Genomic DNA, 25,638 nt, shown 5'->3' with positions numbered 1-25,638 from the left:
CGGCGTCGCGGCAGCGAGGCGGAGACAGCACCACCTCCGGCCGTCGCCGCACCATCTCGTTAGCGTTTTCACGGGCGAGGAGGGCGAGATCGGCCGTCGCGCGGTCACGCTGCTCCGGAATGTTTACCCTTTTGGCGCACCTCCTCACTCCTGCGCGGACAAAGGCGCCCTCACCGAAGCGGCGGAGCACTAACACGTGTTGTTGTTTATTTTGCTGAAGCCGCCAGGCGTGCGAAGTAGCGCCCCTGCGGAATTTCGACGGCAGTGGCGCTTCGGTCGCTCTAGGCGTTCGGTTTCCGAAGCTCCCCGACGGCGCCCGCGCTTCGTCATTGGCTGCAGCTTCTAGACCTCGCGGTGCACGTGCTCTCTGATTTGTCCCGGCAGCAAGTAGCGCGAGCGGAGCGGTACAGCGATGTCGCGTTGTTGTGGCGGTGGCGACGAGCGCTGCCGTTGAAGGCGGGTCTGCTACGCGTGTTCTGTGTGCGGTGCGGTGGCGTGTGTGCGGGCACGATGCCGCATGGCAGCGGCGGAGACGACTTGGCCTCCTCGGACGAGATCAAAGTGTTCAAAGACGAAGGCGAAGAGGAGAAGCGCTCCTCGGAGAACTTGACGGACCTCAAGTCAAGCCTGGTAACTGAAGGCGAGGAGGTAAGTGCCGCCGTCGCCGCTGCCAGGACCTCGGCTTGCCTCGCCGCGTCGTGCCACGCTGACTTTGGAGTATCTCGGCTGCAGCAAGATGCGTCGACAGCGAGGGGCCTGACGCCGACCTCGGGTTTGTGCCGGTTTTTGCAGGAGAAGATAGTTGGCCTACCCGGGCAAGCGACCTCCGGCTACGCTTCGCCGAAGCCCACGCGGTCGGACGCCTTCGGTTCGCTATTCGGTGAGTGAACTAATCGTGAACTGTTTCAACAGCCGATCTATCCTGGAGCGCCAGGCGCTTTGTCGTCGCCCTCTCATTTCATGCGCTTCCAGCGCGCATTACGTGAGAATGCGACGACGCACGCATGCTGTTTGTTGTGTCGAGTGTTTGCACACTTATTTGCATGGAATGTTCTTCTTTCTTTCAACGTTGTTTAGCGCTGAATTTCGGGAAGTATTGTGTAAAGTTACGCAGCACGGCGTTCCCCTATAACTACCGCATTACATTACCCGGGAGGATGTGCTGACAACCCAATTAATACAGTACTTCACATATTGGTTCCCATTCTAGTTCTCTTTCGTTGGATTTGTAGTGAATGACCGGTCAATTTGCCAGTCGCTTTCGGCCCGATTACTCTCATGAACTCAGATTTTTTCGTTCATTTTCGTTTGTTGCAGGCTTAGTTCTTAAAACTACACCTTAGCTCAATTACTGTGCTGCTCTATTCTTATTGCAGACAATTTAGAACATTTAGGTAAGGTGAAGTCATTTTGTAAGATAGTCGGGAAACCGCCGGGCTACGAAAAAAAGGCCCGTTGAAACGAATACACAAGGACAATTCGATGCGTTCTCGAGCCAAATTAGCGCTCGATTCTCTGCCACGGTTCGTGTAAATGTGAAAGTTTAGTGACCGTTCTGTTCTGTGTATTGGGGTTTCTTTTATTTAGAATTTGTTCTAAAGTTTGCTGGCGCTACTGTTTCTCCTGTCACCGGTGCGTCGTGGTTGGCGCTTCTTTTTTTGCTGATAGTAAAACGTGATAAGGGTGACTGTGAGCGCGACCATGGTGAACGCGAGGTTTGGTCTTCGTTCGAGCGCTGACTAAAGGCAGAGCGGGAAACCCAGATAAGATAAGGCCTGATATGCCGGCTGGTGAAGGCTCGGGGAGGACTCGAGAAGCAATGGAGGGGGTGCGGCCCCGTCTTGAACGCGCGCGGAGGGGGCAGTCGAGAACGAAGGGGAGTGGTGGTGCGGGGAGGGGGGGTTGTGAGCCCTCTGTCGGAATGCGGTTTGTCTCCTGCGGCTGGTGCCAGTGACGTGTATGCTCTTCTGCTGTGAAGCAGGCGGTCGCTTTGGAAGCTATCTTTCTTTGCTTGGTCTTTTTCTATTTTTATATTTCTGTTGGCCGACTGAAACAGTAGGGAACAGTCAGTCCCCTGCCGTCGACGATCTCTGCCCAGTCCGCATTCGAAAAACACGTTACTATATTGTTTTCACAGAGTAGACGTCATCAGTGAATAAAAAAAAAAAAAGCACCGGTTGCAGCGCTACGACAGTTTTTGGACTGTGTAGCTTTCGATGATACTGCAGGGTGACATCGGTGATGAGCCCATTATTGAGTACAGGCTGATCAGATTTTGCAACCTCTTCCTCTTCTCTAAAGCAGTGGCTAATCGCATTAGCATTCGATTTCATTGCGTTAATCTGATTTTTTCTGATCTCATTACGATTTTCGTGCAGGAAACATGATTGCGATTCATTTAGTATGTACAGGATTGGTATTGAAGTAAATATTCATGAAATGTGCTTCAGGTAGACGTTAAAAAGCCACCGCGGAAATGCCCGCAGTGTTCAGCACCTCTATACGATTTCTTGCGAACGTTTAAGCGTATGTGTTAGTGATCAAGCGTCCGAACGAGCGTCAGATGTCGTACCACAGACTCCATTTTGACTGGTAACGAGGGCTTTAGCCTATCGCTGTCAGCGCCAAGGCTGCCGAGCATGGCCGACTGTCGGAGTCTGGCAGATTGCGATAGAGCGACGGTGGTGAAATCTTCAAATTTTATCGCGCTCTTTCACAGGGAGCGGCAGGCGCGTATCCGTGGCAAAGAGAAAAAGTGATTTGGTCCTGGGGGAAGTGTATTTTTCTGATGCGCGTGCTCTGTTGCACTGTCTTTGGTGCAAAACAGCGTGGGCAGAAAAACGCAGGACAGGATTCATCCTCTTACCCTTGGTGCTATTTAAGTGTATGGAATGGATAGTTTGCTGCTGGACAACTCTTTATTACAGGGCGGTGTTACGGCTGACGTGACAATTCTGGTGTGGGATTTTCGCTGACTTTTGATGCTTTTATTTATCGTCGCCGCGTTCGAAAACAAAGACTTGGGTGCACGTTAAAGAACCCCAGGTGGTCAAAATTTCCGGAGCCCTCCACTACGGCGTCTCTCATAATCAAATGGTGCTTTTGGTACGTTAAACCCCACAAATCAATCAATCAGCGTTCGAAAACAATTGTGGACTACTGAGCTGTGTTTGATATTGTTACAAAAGCGGTTTCTTCGCGGTCCGTGTAACAATGTTCGTGTAAAAATATTACTATAGCAGTCGTGATGCTAGTAGAGCATGTGTTTGTTGTCTGTCCGTGTGTTCCTTGCGCTTTAATCACGTCCGCTGGATGCGTTATTGCCAAGTGCCGGGTTTTGAGGCTAGCTGATCTCTTCCTAAATCGGCGTTCTAAAACCCGTGGTTAGCCGTATTTCGTTTTCATTACTGCGGCTTACAAAAAATGGTTTGAGGTCCATGTACTCAGATTATTTAGGTGCACGTTGGAGAACCAACCGCAGGTGTTCGAAATTTCCGGAGCCCTCCACTGCGGCGTCTCTCATGATCATATCGCGGTTTTGGTAAGTTAAACCCCAACAATTATTATCACAGCAGCTTCGTAGGACAAGCATTCATCGGTTGCCCCGCTGCGGTGGTCTAGTGGCTAAGGTACTCGGCTGCTGACCCGCAGGTCGCGGGTTCGATTCCCGGCTGCGGCGGCTGCATTTCCGATGGAGGCGGAAATGTTGTAGGCCCGTGTACTCAGATTTGGGTGCACGTTAAAGAACCCCAGGTGGTCGAAAGTTCCGGAGCCTTCCACTACGGCGTCTCTCATAATCATATGGTGGTTTTGGGACGTTAAACCCCAGAAATCAATCAATCAAGCATTCATCGGTTTTGTCCAAAAATCGAATTCATATGTCAATTGCGAGATATATTGCTCCGATAAGCTCGCTCTTTGGCTTCTTTTCTGACGTTCTTGGAGCGATATATGGAAACGAGTCGATCACAATCGGGGCTTCCATTCCGTTTACTGTTTCGTGAAAATATTTTACACTGATGTAATTATAGACAGGTGCATCTCGTGTGGGCAATCTACACGCTCCGGCTACGCCTATATTTCGCCATTCTTATTCACAGTTAAAGTAGCGAAATATAACGAAATAACGCGTCAATTCATGCAGAAGTGCACTTGCAACTATCGTAGATACCATCTCAAGCTTCGCGGCGGTTTGGGCTATAGTCGCTGATGCTCTTTTGCATCGTTTGTTGACTGGAGCCATAGGAAAGGCGAATCGCGAAGCAATTTCGGCAACTTTGTTCAGAGTCCTTCTCCACTATGCATACTTGGGCACAACGCGATAACGACGAAGACGGAAGAGAACAGGCGGGAGCGACGCGAACGTCACTATCGATGTTGGAACCATGCGGCGTCTGGGAACAATCCTGCATGAAAGGAACGTGTGCCACCCGGAGCGTGTAAAGAATCGTACAGTTGGTATTGCGTGACGTCCTCCGCAAGGGGCGCTAGCGCGGCAGCCGCCCATAGTTGTGGTCTCGCGTGCGATCATCATTGGACCGCGGCCAAAGTTTTAAAACGTGTTAATGAGGTGCAGCGCCGCCAAACGTGACGCGGTCATATACCGGATCGCTCTCTGGATTTCGTGCCGACCGGTTGTGCCCTCGGGATATCCGACGTCAGCGTAGCTCTCGCCGACTGGGCTGGCCCTACGCCATCTCCTGACGCCGATCTCCGACGACAGCGCAGCTCTGGCCGACTGGCTCGCCCTACGCCATCTCTTGACGCCGACAAGAGCTCTCGCCGAGTGGTGCCCCATCCTCAGACTTCTGCGACCGTGTCCATCTTTGATATCTTCTTCGTACTTTCGTATGTGGCTGTCCCTGCGCCTCTCTCTATCTCTATACCTTTAATTCCTATCCTTTTTAATCCCTCTTTACCCCCATCCCCCGTGAGCTATTGAGGTGCCCCCCCCCCCCCCCCCCCCCAGAGACAGTTACGGGGCTCACTTGTATCTTCTTTCCATTTAAGAATCACCTCCCCGGACCATGGCTATGGCGGCGCACTCGCTGACGCTTCCTTGCGGGGAGGGTTCCTGCTGCATCGGTGTGTGTGGGAAGGTATACCGAAGTTGTCTCCGTGCAACAAAGCAGTTTTAACGCGCATATTTTACAGCGAAAGCTGTTATGAGATCGCAACGGGGGGCCGTATATAGTTGTCCGGTGTCGTCGATGTCCGTAACTGATATTGCGCGAAATAAGAAAAAAAAAATGGAAGAAATATCACGATGAAACGGGATTAAAACCTCGGCCCGCGCCAGCCTAGTATTCCACGCTTAGTCATGACATATTTTTTCTTTATTATTTAAAAAAAAATAGAAAAAAAGACATGTCGGTGCTCGAAACTGATGCGCGCAGAAACCCTACATAAGTGCTATGTCGGGAAGGAACCGCGTTAAAAATACGCAATATAACGTCGTAGAAGATTAAAAAAAAACAACTAGGCGTCATATAGAAAGCGAATAATGGGAGTAGACGTCGCACAATGTGAAGTGCGTTAATGATTGGGTCGTTGAATGCTTTCAATCCATTACGATAGGATCAGCCATAATAATTCATGGTCGTCAGCCACCGATTCAATTAATGGAGTAGTGAGCACCTTGCTACCGTGTACAATCGGCGTCAAATGAAACACGAACAGCGGACCGCGTGCCCCAGGTATTGGAAAAGGTGCGTCCTCCCTCCAGTGATCACCACAGACACTTCCCCTCACCTGGTTTGGATGCACCGCGGGACCGCCTTACAGTCCGATATTTTCGCTTCTGTCGTAGTTCTCATATTCGAAATGAAGGCAACAGGAATGAAAGAAAATGAAAGCGGAACGACGAAAATCTCTCGGCACTCCGGCCCCTCTGTCATTTCCATACCAGAATTAGAATGCTAAATAATAATGAAAATGCATTATAAGGTGATCGCGCAGTGCTAAAAAAAAAAAAACAACTGATGCGCGTTTCTGTAAATGGTGATGACTTGACGGAGTGCACTACACTGTTGCCATTGATTGGGCCACGCACTTCGTGGTTCATTTAACGCGTAGAGACTTTTAAAGGGCCCCGCTGCTGGGGGTCTAGTGGCTAAGGTACTCGGCTGCTGCCCCGCAGGTCGCGAGATCGAATCCCGGCGGTGGCTGCATTTTCGGTGGAGGCGAAAATGCTGTAGGCCCGTGTGCTCGGATTTGGGTGCACGTTAAAGAACCCCAGGTGGTCGAAATTTCCGGAGCCCTTCCACTACGGCGTCTCTCATAATCATGTGGTGATTTTGGGACGTTAAACCCTACAAATCAATCAACATATATGGTGCATGATGGCGGCGAAATCCAGCCGAGAGTGGCCATATAATTGCTGTCGCAATAAAAAAAGGAAGAAATAAGCTTGGTGCCGTTACTGCCTCTCTCATGTGAGGGCACCTGCACAGTGCCGCGCAGGGAATGGGAATTTAAGGGACGGAATAGAAAAGGCTGATAGTTGTATTAGTAACCCCAAGAGAGTTTGCAACGGTTTCTAAAAACGGCGCTCTTCCAGCTTTTGCTGCGACTGTGCTGCGCTTTCCGCGCAAACCTGGCGTTTTTTTTTTTTTTCAGCGGCGCCTAAAAAATCGCTTTCTGGATTATAGCCATCTTGGTTATGTTTAGGTACGCTCACTGTTCAAGCAATTTATTCGGTAGGTTCTCGGCGGCATTTAGCTTCAAAACATAGTTCAATTGGTTGGGCCGGTATGTAGTGGTGATGCCCTACTCTATATTCCTTTTTTATAGTCCTATCAGCCACCGCTCACGGCTGGCAGATCCCGTTGGTGACGTCGATAAACCTTCGCTCTGTTGCCAAGCTCAGAAAGACGTCAGCACGGGAAAATGTATGTACCGACATAGCTAATGCCTGATCGGATAGCGATTAAATTTCTAGAAAAGCGAAGATGCGTTCTGTCGGCGTGTCGCGACTTGTCTACACAGCGGTAGTTAGCGTCCATCTTCGCGGCCGTTTCAGCGTTGCGCCGGCAAGCGCCGCTGATCCTACGGCACAGCGTCTGACGCCGCCAGCGGCACTTGGCGGCGTGGCAGTCTTCTGCGGGTTCTTACCGCATTTACTCACGCAAGGGCAGCCCGCTTGTCTTTTACAATTGTTTCGGGCCTCGCACGAGGCAGGGTGCAGTCGCCGATGAGCTGGCGGAGGAGACCAGCCGTGGCAGTCCAGTCGTCCCAGGCCTTTCGCAGCATGCGAGACTGACACCAGGGCCCGCGGGCTTCTTGGCTCTCGCTTTGCACTTATAGCACAGCCTTATCTTGTTCTTCGTCGATGGGCTCTCATAGCTTGTGCAAGGCCCATAAGGCGACAATTCGAACGTGTTGCTACGCGATTCCTTCCGCCTGCTATAGTAAGGGTGTACCGAAGGGTTGAGATGCATTCTTTCGGCGGGATAGAAAGCGTGTCTACAGTGTCCTTGTCACATGAGTGAAACGCAACATCTATGGCGTGTTTTCTTTTTTTCTTTTGCGCGTGTTCGTCTGCACTAATTTTTTTGCTAGTTCTGGGCAACGCGTGCATTTGTCGCATCTCCTGGAGTAAGCTAGTTCATCTGGTCCTCTCTGTTTCGCTCAGCGTGCTTGGTCGTTCCCGCTGGCAGGCTGCGGCGTCTGCAATTGATAGCATGAGGCGGGATGAACCTTGCGTAAACAAATTTAAAGCTTTTATTCGAGAACAAAAATGATCTATTTCGTGTGACTCTCTCGACGCCCGGCCATATGCGGGGAAACACTGGAGAAAGTACGCTGGGAAGGCAACAATGTTTATTCACTGTATTTACGTCTTCATTATGCCACATTTCCCTACCTTTGTTCGAGAATCTCGGAACCGTGGCGTAACATCGGCGCCTGAGCCACGTCCCGTGAGATCCGCGCTAACTGGTTCGGCAGGCCCGGGCTGGCTGGCTGAAGGCTGGTCCTGGACTGAAGTCGCTGCTGCCGGGAATGATGAGCACAGCAGATATGGCGCGATAGCTCCAGACATTGACCTACGACGGTGCGAATGGTAGCATCTGTATACCGTTTCTGAATGAAGCCCTCAGTTGATAGTAAAAGCGCTGCTGTTGTTCCCCCTCTTTGACCGTGTGCTGGTCTGCGCTAGGAGAAAGTTATCATGCTAGTTCTGGGACTGCGGAAGGCTGGCTTCCACAGGCCTGCGACGCCAGCCTTCCAGAACTATACAAGTAACTGCGCAATGTTTATGCGGTGCTTGCACGAACCCGTTCAGTTAGGTCGATCATTTCGCTGTGCAGTGATAATTTACGATACTCTTGAATGCTTTTCACTCTTTCATTTCGTCTGCCATTATGATTACAGTGTTCTGCCGCTGATCAGAAAGTCGTGCGTTTGATCCCAGCAGCAGCGGTCGCACTTCGATGAAATGCACCATATGGTATGTGGGGTTTAACGTCCCAAAACCACTACATGATTATGAGAGACGCCGTAGTGGAGGGCTCCGGAAATTTCGACCACCTGGGGTTCTTTGACGTGCGCCCAAATCTGAGCACACGGGCCTACAACATTACCGCCTCCATCGGAAATGGAGTCGCAGTAGCCGGGATTCGATCCCGCGACCTGCGGGTCAGCAGCTGAATATCTTAGCCACTAGACCACCGCGGCGGGACAATGCACCATATGGTTGAAGCTTTCAATGCTTTACGGTGCGCCTAATATTCGTGTCGTGGTTATGACTCGTCAAAAAGCGTTATCTATTTTTTTTTATGTCGCATTCGAACTTTGCGAATGGTTTACCACTCCATAGGCACTGTCTCGGCTTCACACCCACGTCTGCACGACGATCCGTCCATGCGTTCTCGAGTAGTTTCGTCACCCCCGTGTGGAAGCGTTGGCGACATGGCTGGCCAGCATCGTAAATGATGGGGCGCAGCGGCGGTTATCGCTCATCCGAATCATCGCCCAGCCCTGCCGGGATAGGAGCGCGCGCTTCGGGGCGTCTGTGCAAAGTTCAGGGTCGTCTTTCGAGATCGGACGAGGTAGTGATTAAGCCGGACGATCAAAATTCGCTCGAGCCCCTAATTGGGGATGCTAATGATCGCTGTCCCCCCAAGTGGCCAATTTTACGGCACTGCCAACGCCGAAGCAGGCGATCGTTCTGCTGCTGGGCTGTTTTATTTGCAGTTCATGCCACCAACTCGTAAATTTTGACGTCCGAGGCGTGGAGGGAGGGATATTCCTCGAGAACTCTGTGCCTGGTTTGTCGTCGCGCGCCAAAGACGATTCCGGCGCCCATGTTCGACGCTCGCTGGCGGGCGTTGCAGCAGCGCGGCACCTGTGGGGCTTCTTTCAAAGCACACCGAAAGCGCGTCGGGCCCGTGCTCACGGTTCGGCCAGCGATTTATTAGCCTTTTTTTTCTCTCGCTCGTCATCACTTCTGTCTGACATGACGGTCAATTGCGTCTTACTTCACAGTGAACACCTTCGTTTGTGCCAGTGATGCGTATTAGCTGGTCTCGATATTTTCTTTTCATTTTTTTATGCGGAGCTTGTTATTAATAACATATATCGGTGGTGGCGTCGCCCGCGAAAAATCCGGCAACTGCACAGAAATGTGGCGGCCCTCGGAGGTGTGCACCTGTGACATGCGTATTTGTATGCGCCCGTTTGTTCAGTAGTTGACGCTGTCTCAATGGTGTGCTTGTCGGCGATCAGCCGTTTCCGATGTGAGAATCTGTTCTTTTTATCGAGTGCCCTTCTCATTTCACGTTGCCACATTTCAGTGTAGCCCGCTTATTAACACGTCACTGTCGTTGTTGCCCCCAAGCAACTCGAGTGTTGTGCTGCTAAGCGCGTCGATGGAGGTCCGATTCCTGGCATGGAGGAAGAAGAAGAAAAACAAAAGTTGGGAGGGAGCATTGCGATATGCGAATGAAAGCGAAGTAGTAGTCGGGCAGGCGTGCACACGCCAAGCATAGGATTGGATTGGATAAACTTTTATTTGGTCCTCCAAAACACAGATCACTGTGTTGCGGGCAGCTCCCACGTGGGGACTGAGATGCCAAGCTCCTCAGCCGCCTCGCGGGCTTGGTGGGACTCCTGAATTAATTACCTTTTATTGTCATCACGCGAGTGTTACTGTGCTCCGGCATCGCGCAGGTTTTTTTGGTGGGGCTGTCTGTGCGCACTATTGTAGGATGATCGGGGGGCAGTTGAGCGCACTATCAAGGAGCAACCCCCCTTCCACGTTGCTGCCTGTTGAGGGGGGGTCGCTGCTCGTAATGAGATTCCCGCCATGTCAGCCGAGTGGACGGAGGGTGCCCGGTGCGAGGTTCGTTGCCCCCTCGCGGCAGCCCCGAACATGGGCCATGTTTTGCCTCAGAACGAGCCTGTCACTTCGGTGCGTCTCGTCGCGTGTCTCGCGAGTGAGCGGGCGCCGCCGGCCAAAAAAAAAAAAAAAAAAAAAAAATCGTGGCGAGGATTGGCTGCGCCTGCGCGTTTTTCGCGCTAATCGCCCCCCCCCCCCCCCCTCTCATACCAGCCTCTGCCACCTGTCGCATCTCGAAGGCGAATCTCAGTGCATCAACCCAACGTTGGAACAAGCACGGCTCTTTTTGGCTCTCGATGCGCAAGACGCGTTATTCTAATATTGCCAAGTCGTCGCGACCTTCGCCACGTGACTTGCTTTTCTGCTCGCAGTCGCTCGTCGTTTGCATCCCTCTTGACTGCGGTGTGACTTCCTCTGTGGCGCGAATACTCGACGCGTTCTGGGCCTCAAAGACGTGGATCGCGTCTCATGGTCACAGCCGGTCGGGACCAAATTCCTCAGTAGTGATTGTCTCCTTTCTGCGGCTTGCTTGTAAGCCAATCGCGATCGAGCTGTTCGATCCGGACCAAGTTCAATCGCGCTCTGAAGTGGCCACGTGACACCGCTATTAGAAACACGACGATCATGGATAGGTCGCTCGTCTCGACGAAAAGTTCCCTGCCAGAACGGGGCGCAGCTTTGAGAGAATCCAGATGGACATGTTAATGGCCTTGCCTATCTTCACCCCCGCCGTATAACACGCGTACTTACTGCATCGACACTTGCAGCTTTTCTGCATCTCTTGTGCAGCATGTGTCATGTCCGAGAACGGCTTTTGAAAGAGGGGAAAAACGCTCGGCACATTATATGATGGCGGACATGCGCCGAATCGTCCGTTGTGAGGTTTCGCCTAATTACTGCGGCGCGTGTGTGCTCGACAAGTAATCCGAGTCGCTGGCAAGTTGGGCGCACAACGCGTGGCGTTCAATCTGCGCTCCTGAAAGGGCTGCCGCTGTTCTGCGCCTGCTCGGTGTCGCATTCGGAATGCGCTCTCATTAAGCCGTCCGGGCCTACAATGACCACGCTGATTGGCTGCAGCTGCGTTCGCCTGTCCGGTCAGCAGCGCGCGCTCTGTGGTGATTCGAAAGGCTGGCCCGCTGTAGACGACTCTCTTGGAGTGAGCGTTCCAAGTGCTCGCGTAGACAGCACTGTTGGACGCGCGAACTACGAGCACATTCGAGTCTAGAAGCGCTTGCAAAGCGTGATACCTTTTTCTGTGTGTATACTGCTCGCGCGATGTCATTGAAGAAACATCGCTGCACCACCCTTTGGAAAACGGGAATCGTGTTGGATTCATTTACACGTTAGATTCGCGGTATGCTTTGAAAACTGCTCCGAAATATTCAATGTACTAAGTGGCCCCGCCACGGTGGTCTAGTGGCTAAGGTACTCGGCTGCTGACCCGCAGGTCGCGGGATCAAATCCCGGCTGTGGCGGCTGCATTTCCGATGGAGGCGGAAATGTTGTAGGCCCGTGTACTCAGATTTGGGTGCACGTTAAAGAACCCCAGGTGGTCGAAATTTCCGGAGCCCTCCACTACGGCGTCTCGCATAATCAAATAGTGGTTTTGGTACGTTAAACCCCACAAATAAATGAATGAATGTATCAATCAATTAATCAATCAATCAATGTACTAAGTGGAGGAATCTCCTCCGTCCCATGTTTCCTGTGCTTGAGAGCGTCTAGTTTTGGAAATGAGACAGGGCCTCTGCCGATGCAACACCGCTGTGCTTTCATAATCGCTATAGGCTCATCATGAGAAACATTGGAATACGCGAAGCGTTTTCACAACCGATGGCTCACCGAGGAGGAGAATGCTTATTTCGCCGATTTGAGCTGCTGGGGCTTCATTCGGTTAGGCCACCGCTTTGGCGATGCACGTTATCGGGATTGCATGGTAAATTTTGTGACAAGCAGTCTAAACTTTTCTTCCTAACCTGTGGTGCAGGCCGGGGTACATTGATATTTTTATTAAATTTTTAAAAATGTTTCACCCCGTAATAACTATAATGTCGGGACACGTCGAAACGTAGTATTCGCGGCCGGGAATCGAAAGCCCAACGTTTGCTGTATGGTGGATAACTCTTGCTGTGCCGTGAAATTTCGAAGTGCAGCGTTAAAGGAGTCGCGAAAAGAAAAGTGAAGCTGCCTGGTTGTGAATTTCGCTGCCTCAGTATAGATTAGACGTGGCGATTTCGAAATATTTAGGCGCAATATCCAGTCTCTAATTAATGATGCCCGCTTTAAATCAGTTTTCTTGGGCTCTTAAGCGACCACACGGTACCACCGGCCGCCATGAGCCACTAACGTATGACGTCAGCGTAACGTCTTGCTAAGTGAAAATAATTATAAACACAGCGTTAGCTTTCTTCTGCTTGAAAATAATGGTTGTACAGAAAATTAAATAACAGCAATATTCGCTCTCTGAACTGTATAAGGTGCAAGTACAGCAAGTGATATGCTTGGCTCCGACACGTGGGCCTTCCCGGAATCTCGGTTGCCTTTGCTCGCTCGCTGCAGCATCCCAGTTTTTTTCTTCCTTTTTTTTTTCTTTCTGGTTCCGTTAGGTCATGTTTTACGGTTTGATTTGCGTGGCTTAGTTCTCGCGACGCAAACCGTGTGCGTCGTCAGACTGTGCCGCACTGGTTATCGAAGTTTAAACGTCCTTACCGCGCCGCAGTCGAAACGGCATGATGCTATAGCCTCGGTCAAGTATGCCTTAGCAAACATCGCTGCGTCGCCATGTTTTGTCGAGGACAGACACTTTTCATTGGCTCATTTAAAGTGACGTCAGCTGTACAGTTAACTGGAGCGTGAGCTGGGGAATGGGAATTGTGATTTCATCGCTGCTAAATGTACCCGGACGTTGAAATTAGTCAAGGTATATGCTGCATTCAATGGACGGCGAAGATACCAAATACACACACAGTTGAACATTTTTGGAAACCGTTTCGCGACCTCTTTAATCTTCCTTCAGAAGAACAAGAATTAATAGATGGATGCTTTGAGCGGCCCTTCTGTAACCTGTGGGCCATCAAGCTCAACCTTATTGCTGTAGTTACTCTATATACCGTTTTACACCAGAGTAACTTTGGTACACATGCTATTTTGTTTTGGTTCTTTATCGGTAGTTCTCCGCCACGAATCCGAAAACCGGCGTCCATAGACATGTTCACTTTTCCCGTGTACGATCCCCGAAAACCCAGGATGCCAGATTGTCTAGTTGGTCTAGTGCCCAGACGTACAACGTGGTGAATGGAGCAAGTACATGCCTCTCCCCCCCCCCCCCTTTTTTTTTTTGCATGCCGTCGTCATTTCGCGCTGCATGCCGCAGCCAGTTCACGCCTCTCTCACCGGCATTTTTTGTTTTTTCTTTCGGGGATGCTCGGGGGCTGGCCGAGAGGGGCAACGAGGGCCGACGCGCAGCAGTGGAAGCTCTGAACAACGAACGGCGCACGAGAACGATCTCCGTGAACAAGCGAACTTTGCTGCGACTTCTCTGTGGAACCTTTGCCTACTTCTCGTAACTTTAGTTTAATATAACTTTCTTTTTTTGTGTGTGTGATTCAAACACCCGCCTTTTATTAATGTGCGCATCGCTTACATATTCATTACTGCGTCTCTATATACATGACTGCGCGTTATAGGGCAACCCGACCTTGCTTCAAACAATGTAAAGGGCTTACCCCTCAATTATCACCCGAGGCTTGCCTCCTGATTTCGTCATTACCTTTTAAAATAGTTACCCTGAGCTGTTCGTTAATTCATTCATTTTTTTTTCAAGCAATTCTCTATATCAAGTTTCGCGCCTCACTAACCTAGCGCCTAACCATCCTTGTTGGCAGACGTTTGCGCCGCCAGCATTATACTTACTGGCGTTGCTGTACAAATATGCAAACACTTCCTCTGTACATCTTGGCCGTTCAGATATAAGAATGTCGCCTGGCACAGTCACACCGATGGATCGGTCTCATCTGCCGACTTCATAGGCGCTGTTCTCAATCTGACCATGCATGCCGTGTCGCAGTCAATTGCCGACTGTCATACTGTACAGCTGCGGCAGGAAACTTGCCGCCTGGCTGCCGCCATTTACGCATTGGAAGCCCAAACTCTAAAGTGTGTAGCGCCCCGCCGCGGTGGTCTAGTGGCTAAGGTACTCGGCTGCTGACCCGCAGGTCGCGGGTTTGAATCCCGGCTGCGGCGGCTGCATTTCCGATGGAAATGTTGTAGGCCCGTGTGCTCAGATTTGGGTGCACGAACCCCCGGGTGGTCGAAATTTCCGGAGCCCTCCACTACGGCGTCTCTCATAATCATATGGTGGTTTTGGGACGTTAAACCCCACAAATCAATCATCTAAAGTTCGTAGCGTTTCGCTCCTCTAAGGGCATTGCTTCAAGGTCGCGGGTTCGAATCCCGGCTGCGGCGGCTGCATTTCTCATGGAGGTGGAAATGCTGTAGGCCCGTGTGCTCAGATTGGGGTGCACGTTAAAGAACCCCAGGTGGTCGAAATTTCCGGAGCCCTCTGCTACGGGGTCTCTCATAATCATATGGTGGTTTTAGGACGTTAAACCCCACACATCAATCAATCAAGGGCATTGCTTCAGATTCTGCTATCCGCGTTTCACGCGGGCCGCATGAACAATTGGTGAATGGGACATTCGAATCTTTGCAACCGGCTGTGTCCACGGAACATGACACCCCATTCCGATGGCTGTTAACCTGTCAGGGCATTGTGGCGCCCTTGGTAACGACATCGCTGATGATGCGACCCTGTCCGCCAGAGGGACACACAGTATAGTTTCAATTACGTACCGCTGTCGATTACAGATGCCGCCAGGTGCCTTTTTTCGCTTGCTGGTCCAACGACGTAAACTTTGTAGAGCAATTGCTGCGTCTTGAACTGCCTCCAGCGTGAACCCGATTTATGAAAGTGCGAACGTCATTGCTGTTCTCCCGCCGTGACGCAACGTTACTGTGCCGCTTTTTGTTAGGAGGGGCTCTCACATAAGTGCACTCTTTCCGTGTGAGAATGGCGGACACCACCATGAGTTGTGAAGAGCTGATAAGGCACATGTTCTGCTTTTGCGGCTGTCATGTACAGTGCTCTCATGTCTATAACGACGGAGCGTCGCGCGCGAAACAGCGCGAGCGACATCTGCAGTCGCTAATACGCCGCATCTGAGCATGCGCGGCGCCAGTGATGTGCCTGCCTTGCAGTTTCCACCCTTCTTTATCTCAGTGGCCGCGATGACTGCTTCGGCCGTCGAAGCGCAGTCAACGTTGTAGAACCGAAAAAAAAAAAAAAAACGGCAATTGCCCGGACCGACGCCTTTTATACTCTAAACTTATTCTCGCTTCGTGATATCGTTTCACGGCGAGAATGGTTCGATTTGTTTTTTGCTTGCTTTTCGTTGTTTTGCTAAATTGTTCAGAGCGCTTTCTACGGCCAAAGTGGTTGTTACATCTTCGGTGATGAACAGCGACGAGTACTGCAAGGCAGGCGCATCACTAGCGCCGCGCATGCTCAGATGAGGCGTCTTTGCGGCTGCACATGTCGCCCGTGCTGTTCCGTGTGCGACGTTCCGTCGTTACAGACATAACAGTTGAGCACTGTACGTCGTGTATGGCATTTTCCGCACGTGCCTTCACGCTATTGCCTTTCTTCTTGGCTCCTGTGAAAAAAAAAAATCGCATTGAAAAAAGTATTGAAGGGCGCCTTTAGGGTCCGCGTAACGGGGAAACTTTTTTTTTTTTCACCCACTATTCACTGCCTATCAGGGCGCGCTGTCGAGCGACCATTTCACTGACCTCTCGAGGCGAGCCTATCGCGCTACACCCGACAACGGCAGGGTCTGTCTCCGTGTTTGCCCACTCTTGCAGCTGATACGGAAACGCTGGCGCGCCGCGAGAGCGCCAGGTGCTGTTCGATTACCTGTGTCGCAGCACTGCGCCGTTTCGCCGAGAACCTTCTGAATACCTGAACGGTGTCTTGCTACGCCTGCGCGAATCTTTAAACCGTGTTTGGCGTCTTCTGCTCAAGTCGAGCCGCGCAGAATGGCGCCCGTAAAGACCAAGCCGCAGCGGTTAACTTTTCGATGCATTTTCGGTGCCGTGGCGTAACCGGATTCGTTTGGGCGCTTTAGGAGTGCTGATTTTACCGCGCGGTATATGTCTTGCAGCACGGCACCGTTGTGGTTGGCACGTAGAGCTGTACTATAGTCTGCAAGACCTGTCTTTGCCAACCCTATGATCTTATCACTTTTCCGTTCGCATCGAAGCACTCGTACTGGAAACGTTTTCGGGTTGTGTGACGCGCTAACACGAAAGTGCGGCACCGCACGGTACCGCACATTGCTCTGCTAAAACATGTCACGTCCGGCGGTCAACCACAAGATGCTATCAATTTCGACGCGTCTGCCATAGCTCCGTCTCATCATCCTCGAAAATAAGCACAACGCTGTAGATGGTGGCTTTCAACGCTAAACTGTGCGCCATGACCGTAGCCTCACACTATAGTTTGCAAGCTCTCCACAACTCCTCCTGTACGAATGCCTCGCAAACCGCTGGGAGCTTGAGTGGCCTCCGAGCTTATACCTACGTGGCACCTATAGCAATGCCTCTGAGGTCGTGATTTATATGTTCTTGCGTCCCACTTCGGTCGCAAGTTGCACCCTTAGGGCTAGAACATGTGCGGTCTTGAATTTGTAGACTTGATCGTCGCTTAGCGTCACACTGGTTGTTTTTACTGCTTCATAATGGGTTTCTGGTCCATAGCGTCGGTCTCATGGACACTGTCGGATCATGTCTTTATCAGGAGCGCCGTACATTTAGTTCCACACAGACAGTGCACACAAGTTCGTGTAATCCGCATTTGTGTTCCACTGGTTTTGTTCAAGGAGTTTGTAGGAACCTGTCCTTGTCGCCCACCTTTGTAAGCAGCCATGGTCGTCGTCAGGATTTCCTCTTGTGGGGTGCGAAGCATTGTTGCATCGCGGCTTTGGGAGAGGGAGAGCACTGGTCTAGCTTGGGTGAGGGCAAGTGCTTTGTAACTTGAGGGGTGCAAGTGCCCCTTTTGCACCGCCTGCTCACGCCCATGTAAGCAGCTGATTTCGCGTAATACGGTTTGTAGAACATCATCGCATATCGTCTGATTACGCCCACTACACAGCGCAAGGGCGTCTCCCATGTTCCACCCCGCCGCGGTGATCTAGTGGCTAAAGTACTGGGCTGCTGACGGTATCGAATCCCGGCTGCATTTTCGATGGAGGTGAAAACGCTGTGTGGGCCTATGTCCTCAGATTTGGGTGCACGTTAAAGAACCCCAGGTGGTCGAAATTTCCGTAGCCCTCCACTACGACGTCTCTCATACACATGGTGGTTTTGGGACGCTAAATCACACACATATTAATCAGTCGAATCTTCCATGTTCCGCCAGTCAACCCTGTTTGGTGCTTGCTGTGGCCACGACCTCCTCTCTAAAATTATAGGAGGTCGTGGCTGTGGCCACGTTATACCTAATATGAGGTTCCAGTATGAGGCTGCTCGAGTATACCATGGCCTTGTGTTCTTAATTGGGTACAGTTTGTTTGAACGCGAACTAAGCTAACTCGTTCGAAACGTTTCGCACACTGTAATTGACATTACTATTGCAGTCATACTTTATTATGTGGCCGACTCTATGTATTGTGTGGGCTTGCTTCAGCAGTTGGTGACGATGACTTATATTCATGTCACGTATCCTGCGTGCCCTGGAACAAACCTTAGGGGCGTACAAATTGATTGTAAAGGGAAAGTGCTATTCATCGTTAATGTACAAGAGTAGATCTCCTGCTTCTGGACGAATTGCCCCGCACATAGAAGTTTTCCGTACGTGGCCGAGCCAACTTGGTGAATTATTGATCTTGAAAGAGAGCGAGTCGTGCCGAGCCTTGGCAGCGGCTTTTGTACCGTGAGCTTTTGTACAGCTAGGCAGGCATGGTCAACTTCGAGTACCTGATAATCGCTGATAAGTGGCGAAACAGGTGGATACTCCAATTCCCTTTGCTCGCTGCGAACATCTTCGGTGGGGTCTCATTCAAGTCCTCTATGGCTGCGTTGGTGACCGTCCCCGCTTTTGGGCGTTAATACTTCGAATCCGTATATGTTTAGCTCCTCTAAGGCGCAGTGTCAATCACTGCGCAGCCTGTTGTTGCGTTTGGCGAGCCACCCTTTTGCCGCGACCGCCAGAACGGAAGAAAGGCTACCGCCTCATTTTGTGGAGATAAGGAGCAGCGCCAAGACCCCCTGCTGTTTCCATGTGTTTCCAGCCACAATGCCGAGCTTTTGCCGATTACGTACGTCGGACCACCACGCCGTGCGTCTCTGACTGATGACGATAGTTATAGCGCGAGAACGAAACGACGACACAGAAACAAGAAGGACACGAGTGCTCTGTGTCGTCGTTTCGTTCTCGCGCTATAACTATCGTCATGCCGTACCAACTAGCCCAAGCTGCCACACTTCTGACTGATGAGCTGCTGACGCTCAAATCAGTACCAGATGTCCAGGTGTGGCCCCTCGGAGGCGCCTAGACCGTGACCGCCGTTCCACAAAGCATGGGTGGTCGGCCCGAGCAGCGAGATGACAGACCAACTTCACCCAGCTCGCTAGAAGCAAGATTCGCCGGAGGAGGCAGCATCGCTGGACCGTACACGTGTTTGGTTTGTGTATGTGTGTACGTTGGGGCAGTGCCGGCATAATGACCCTCGTGTGTGCTGTGGGACCTTTTATTGGACCGGGCAGTATATGGACCTATTCCCCGATCTAGGGACTTGGGGAAATGAGACTTTAAAATCTGCCCTCGCGGGCTGCTGAATTTGTTCAAGGTGCTTGTTCAATGGTGAGCCTTTCAATGTAGAGCTACGGGCCAGAGAGCTCTTGCCATGTAAACAAACCCTCTCTATTAAGTTCAACTTCGTCCTGCCTCGGTATCTTAATCCCGGATCTCCCGTGACTGGAGTCACGCTCACCGTGTGGAAGGAAGGAGAACAGCGCAGCGGCAGATCTCGCTTCGTTTTTTCGAGCGATGTTACAGAGGCTACTTTCACGCGTTCATTCTCGTATTCCGGTTAGTTTTCTAACGCGTCGGCAAGAGGCTGGGCGTCCCTGAACTCTGGGACTCTTATCTTTCTCACTCGCCGCATTAGCAAATGGTTTCGTTGGCGGTCTCGGAATACTATGCTACTACTTCCTGCGGTGTATGCAAACTTTCCGAATTCAAAGCCCGCTGCTTTCGATTGCCTGCGCGGTGAACGCGGGTTCGACGTATACTTTGCCGTACTCGAAGGGACCGAGATGTCTTCCCGCTGCCCCCGAGCGTCCCCGGCAGGTCATCCGGGGCAACGCGCAGTCGCCCCGCTCTGCTCGATGGGAAGACCTGCGCACAACGGTTCACCGCGGCCTTCCTAGCGGAAGCGGCAACAAACATGAAGTTGTTGCCCCGTCGCTTGGGCGCACTGTTTGTTTGGCTTGGCTCGTGGGTCCGCCTGCGGATCCTCTGCCAGCCGCTTGCCGGCATGCGACGCGAAGCGAGAAGCAATGCTGCTTCTTCTGGTTGCACCGTGCTGTTTTCTGAAGGCGGCTGTCCAGATTGACATCGTGGGTCTCTTGAGTGACCCGACGCGCTCGATGTCGCCGCGGAGAGGAGTGTGCGGAATGGCGAGTCTCGTCTTCGCCCGACTGTTTCGAAAGCGGGTTCTGCTCTCCCAACATCTCGGAGGCGAGCGGTCCTACTCGTTGCTTGCGTTTTCGGGATCGTGCGTCCAGATTGGCGACATATCTGACTAGTGGAGCCGGAGTGCAAAGGACGAAAGTTTTTCCGCTAGTTGGTCATTCACTACGGTGCTCTCATCAGCCACATAGACCACTTTACGTGAATCAGAAATAAGTACCGGAAAAACTTGTTCGGCTGTTGATGTGCAGTTCTGGTAAAAAATTACCAGGCCAAGCATCCATAGCAAAATACATGGGATAGTGGCCTGGGAACTTTTGACCCCTCCTGTACGTTTTGACGCGAATGCACGAATTAGTTCGGCGTACGCGCTAGCAAGGCTAATTAAAAGTTAGACAGGAGCTGCCGTGACTTTTTCTGGTCGGGAAGTGTGCTTGATGCATACTGAGCAGCCGGTTTGAGGAATGATGTCTTGTAATGAGTGAACAACATCAAAGTAATTGGTGTAACGGAAGAGTCAATAAACCATGAAATAAGCTTGCGTACATGTTACGTCATTTTAAAAGCGAGCACCGTGCTATAGAAGTTGGCGCCGAGAAAAAAAACTGCTTTAAAAGAGCACCAAGAGAAAAAAAAAACAGGTTTTTGTATAAATGAGTTTCTTTGTCACGATAACAAAAACATTATGCCTGATACAATACAAAAAGACGTGCAAAACGAAGAACCGTGCAAGAGAAAAGGCGGGAGGTGACGCTACTCTCATGTTTTATGCACAACCAGTTTATACCCTTTTATACCCTTAAGAGGGTTTTGCAGTGTCCATAATTAACCCTTACACATCAGGAAAAAGGTGTTTTTACTTCTTGAAAACACCCATACCATAGGGTGTTTTGAATGGCCTAAACACCTTTACACTGTAAACAAAAAAAAACGAGAAAAACAAGGATGTACCCGTCAGGGGACATGCATTTACAGATGACATCATCATAGATGTGCGCACACGCTTCAAATGCACAACCAAGCGTATTTTAAAATACCCCACGGATGGAGAATTTGCGCTACTTATACCGTTAAAGTGGCCATATGGTATATGTAGCAGTAGTATCATAACCCGCTGTTGAATGTCGGTGAGAATATTCTTGTTCTATATAAATAAACACTAAACATTAAGAGAACATGCATAAGTTTATGATGCGATTGTAGATAGTCCTGAAAGAGACGCATATTTTAATCTAAACTCGCCTATGTCCCGGGGACCTTTTATTTAGCGAGTCCCGTTCATCATTTTGCTCACTGTTGCTTGGGCCATGGGTGTTTAAGTAGGCATAGACTGCTGCGCCACACAGCCACATCCACACAGAAACCGCTGCTGCGCCGCAAGGAAGTGACGTCATGCACTTTCCTGTTAGGCGCTTCGTTCGAATAGTCGGAATGTCTAGCATTACGTCTAGAAGTAACGATAGAAGCCGTTAAAGTTACGCCCAAACGTAAAATTAAAAAGAAAAATCTTAGTTACGTCCAGCGTCACAACAATAAAAAAAAACCGGCTTGTTAAACCCTCTGGATGGATCTGCGGCTGTGGCGTAGTTGGCTAGAGCGGCACATACAGTGCGGGTGAAATGCTTTGTTCGAGCCCCACTGCGGTCGTTTTTTCTTTTGCGCAAGTATTGTTTTAACAATTGTCTCCTCATCGGCCTCCCGTCAGCCTAACTTGCTGCTGCTGCTGGTGGTGGTGTCTACAGGCCCTTGACGACCCTCGCTGAGTTGATATATATTACTATAATAAACTGTTTTGCGAATTAATTGTCCTCATCGGCGAGACGCAGGACGACACTCGAAACTCAAATGTAGCTGGCTGCATCGGTTTCTCCGCTACACCCGTCAACAACGTTGATCTGCACGGTTTATCAAAGTTGTGATGACAAATGCGCACTGCACCCGTAGCTACGCCGAATATGCAACAGGAACCAAGTTGTTGTTTGGCGTTGCATAAATCGTTGCCAGGCTTTGAGGGGTCGGTGTTGCCAAACTGCCGCCAAATTTGGCAAAGAAGTTTGCCCCTATATTTGTGCTTCACCCGTGAGGGCTCTGTGTCGTCGGCGGTGCATTTCGCGAGTGCGTTGGCGACGTTTCCCGTTTTAATTAACGGAATGAACTGTGCGTTGGAGAAGTCGGGGTGCGTTTACTTGCCGTGTATACGCATCTGTGCAATTAAGAGGTCGGTCTCGATCGTGTCTCTTAATTAGGGAATCAACGCGCAACGACGACGCGCATGAGTACACCGGGCTCTAAAGGAACTGAATTTTTGCGCCGCGTTTCACTGTACGTCGGACCGAAGCACGGAATATCTCCGTAGCTGTGCGTACCTATACGCGATTTCTGGGGAAACTGATAAGAGTCGCAGCATGCGGCGCGCTTCTCTTTTCTGATCGTGTCCGATCGGGTCTCAGAAGTAGGAAGCGCAGTTGATGGTGCCGCGTCGACCACGTGCGATGACTGGGACGCTACGCTTCCCCTAGCAGCACAGGGCGTATCGTTCGGACTCGTGTACATATGAAGAATAGACGTGTCAACTCTGGATGATTGGGGTACGTCGAATCATCCAATCACCGGAGTGCAACTAAGCACGACTCGCGCGTACCTGTGAATGGGACTCTGCCCGACGAGCCGCCGTCGCCTGCAGGGCCCCACCCACAATAAGCCAAACGACCAAGATTCCAATGAACGAATGTTTGTCTCAGGTTGAAATTCAGTTCCCCTTGAGCGTCTACTCATACTCGTCGTTGTGCGTTGATTCCCTAATTCTGAGACACCATCGAAACCGACCTCTTTACTGCACAGCTGCGCACACAGCAAGGCAAAGCGCCCCGATTTCTGCAACGCGCCGTTTATTCAGTTAATTAAAACGGCCAACGTCGCACGCGCACTCGCAAAATGCACTGCGGACGACACAGAGCCCTCACAGGGAAGGCACAACTACAGGGGCAAAATTATTCGTTAAATTTTGCGGCAGTCTGGCAACAGTGACCCCCTAAATCTGGCAATTGATTTATGCAACGCCAAACAGAACCTTGCCCAACAGCAAACCTTTTAATGTGGCTCAGCGTACCGTCACCACCTAACGAGGTAATCGGCAGGCCGCTTCAAAATACTGACGCGCCGCCGTAATGCTCTAGGCGATCAGCACTTGATGAACGATGCCCAAGGGCAACTGCCGACTGCGTTAGCCTACTTAACTACGAAACAGTGCCGAACAGTTTGTCTGCCTTGCTGAATAACACTCATGGTCTGTGACAGCACTGCAGCAGTTACCTACCAAATGATGTGAACGGCCGTACGTGTTCGCCCTCAGCGAAAAGGCGTGCAATGCAGGAGATTTGGCCTTTAGAGATCACAAACTTAGTAAAAAAAAACACTTTGCAGCCGCTCTGGGGTTTCACATTCCACATAAACTGGGCAAAAACATTTATTTCATCGTCGGCCTTGCCCTTCGCAACCAGCAAAATGAGGTACCTGGCAGCAAGGACACTTTCACCTTTGAGAACACCACGTTTTGACATTGTAATCTAGAAAATTATTTACGTCCAACAGCAATAATCGGTACTCCATACTGAGAAACTTCACGGCGCACACCCAGATGAGCTGCGGCGTGGTGGACGGCCGCGCTGCGCAACGCCAACGTCTGGGGTCAACTGTGGGCAATCCTTGCTAGCAACTTAGAAGTGTGGCGGCTTGGGCTAGTTGGTATGGCATGACGATAGTTATAGCGCGAGAACAAAACGACGACACAGATCTTTCGTGTCCTTCTTGTCTCTGTGTCGTCGTTTCGTTCTCGCGCTATAACTAGTTTCTTCAGCTCGCTATGAATCTTTTGTGCCAAAATGTTTCTCATCGGACACTCAACAACTTCCACTGTCTTGTGTTTACCAAATAAACGTTAACTGACTTGTCAAACACTTATTTAGTGTCATTTATGTTGGTTTAGCGTATTATTCAGCATAGTTTGTACATTTTAAGTGTCACACACTTTCGGTGAGGCCCCGCAGATCCAACATCGACGTGCGGCAGACTCACAGGCTTTCCACTTTACGCTTCGGCCTGCGACGCCTGAAAGGCCTTGAAGTGGCACATTTCAAATTTATTAGCAGATCGGTCGACCCGTGCGGGGTTGCACGTGTGGTGAGGTATGGGCCTGACTGACGCACTCGTAGAGCAGACACATAGATTTGATTACGCACAAACAGGCATTTAATTAAAACAAGGGCAAAGGCAGGAGAGTTAACAAAAATAACAGAGGAGGAAAACTTATACGCGATGAAAAAGAACGGCTATAAAACAAACTGTGCTCTCAAAGAAACACCGTAAGATGTACAAACAAAAGACAAATACGCGGAATTTTAATAAAATAAGATGGAAATAATAGAAGAGGGATACAGGGAAATAATTACAGAATGATCATGGTTGCGCTTTTGAATTTCTGAGTGAATTTCTGAGTGAATTTTTTTGAATTTCCGAGTAAAAAAAGGCTGGTTATAATAAACTAAGTTTTAAAAAAGTCACAATAAAAAGTTCCATACGAACCAGGCCAGCTCTTTGTACACGTAGGGGAGTTGACGGGTGCCGCTGAAGATCTCGCCGGCTTGGTAGACGACGAGGGTGCCCGGAATCGCAGCCCGCAGCCGTCTCAATACGTTGCGCGGGTCACTCCATGCTCGCCGCCTACGCGAGACTCGCGACACCGACGACCACGCTTCTTGCTGGCTGTAGGTCAACTGCCCATCCCGATGCAGACCAAACTTTTTCAAGGGCGTACGCGTGCTCCCGTCCCATCTGGAGGTCATTTCCTTCTTTTTAGACCGCACGTGCCCCCTTCGGTACAGGTGTAGGGAAGACGAGGTGGCGCCATCGCTGGGTCTTTAGTCGCCGGATGTCGTCCTCCCAACACAAACGCGCCATTCCTTGGACGATGCGAAAACTGCAGTCGTTTGTTACAGTTAATTATTTGATGCGAAAAATTTTTAACCAGAAATTATTGCTTTCCCTTGTTGGCGGAGGCACGCTTTGACTAACTGTGCACATTTAGTTGTTCGACCGCAAGATGAAGACAAATAGGGCTGGTTTTTGAGAAAATGTTTTGAATTCTGTTTATATTAGCCAAGGGAAATGGATGCCAATTTACGACTGCGTGATCGATTCGATTATTGGCTTGTACGTCATCCTCAGCCAAGCGACCAATATAGGAGTGGAGCGCTATATATATATATATATATATATATATATATATATATATATATATATATATATATATATATATATATATATATATATATATAATATGCGTTGAATGACATGTCATATACGGGCAAGTGGCGAAACGTTCGGGCCGCACGCTTTTGTTTATTCGGATGCGAACGGGGACCTTGACCCGGGATAAAGGAAGTCTATCTCTTGTGTAGGTTTTGAGCCGCAGCCTATTCATTTCGCTGCCGGACCCGGTCGGCCATATCGCTGTTCGCACAGAGGCGTTCGTGATTGTGCCGCAGAGGGTCTC

General features: G+C 50.4%; 1 protein-coding gene across 3 annotated transcripts in view; it reads left to right on the top strand.

Annotated features, from left to right (window-relative positions):
• Nucleotides 1–356: 356 nt before the first annotated feature.
• pan (transcription factor pangolin) overlaps nt 357–25,638 on the top strand; it is a 230,040-nt gene continuing 204,758 nt past the window's right edge. Inside the window, exons 1-2 of one of the 3 annotated variants that reach the window (XM_037413461.2) lie at nt 357–648; nt 793–880. In XM_037413461.2, the coding sequence (XP_037269358.2) occupies nt 511–648; nt 793–880 (226 nt within the window). In that variant the 5' untranslated portion in view covers nt 357–510. Of the gene's footprint in view, nt 881–25,638 lie in introns of all 3 variants that reach the window. The other 2 variants (XM_037413459.2, XM_037413460.2) reach the window with 2 other exon arrangements.

Source organism: Rhipicephalus microplus, unplaced genomic scaffold, assembly GCF_043290135.1.
Source record: "Rhipicephalus microplus isolate Deutch F79 unplaced genomic scaffold, USDA_Rmic scaffold_49, whole genome shotgun sequence".
Taxonomy (NCBI): domain Eukaryota; kingdom Metazoa; phylum Arthropoda; class Arachnida; order Ixodida; family Ixodidae; genus Rhipicephalus; species Rhipicephalus microplus.
Note: the sequence above shows the minus strand (reverse complement) of the source record. Positions and strands in the feature narration are given on the sequence as shown.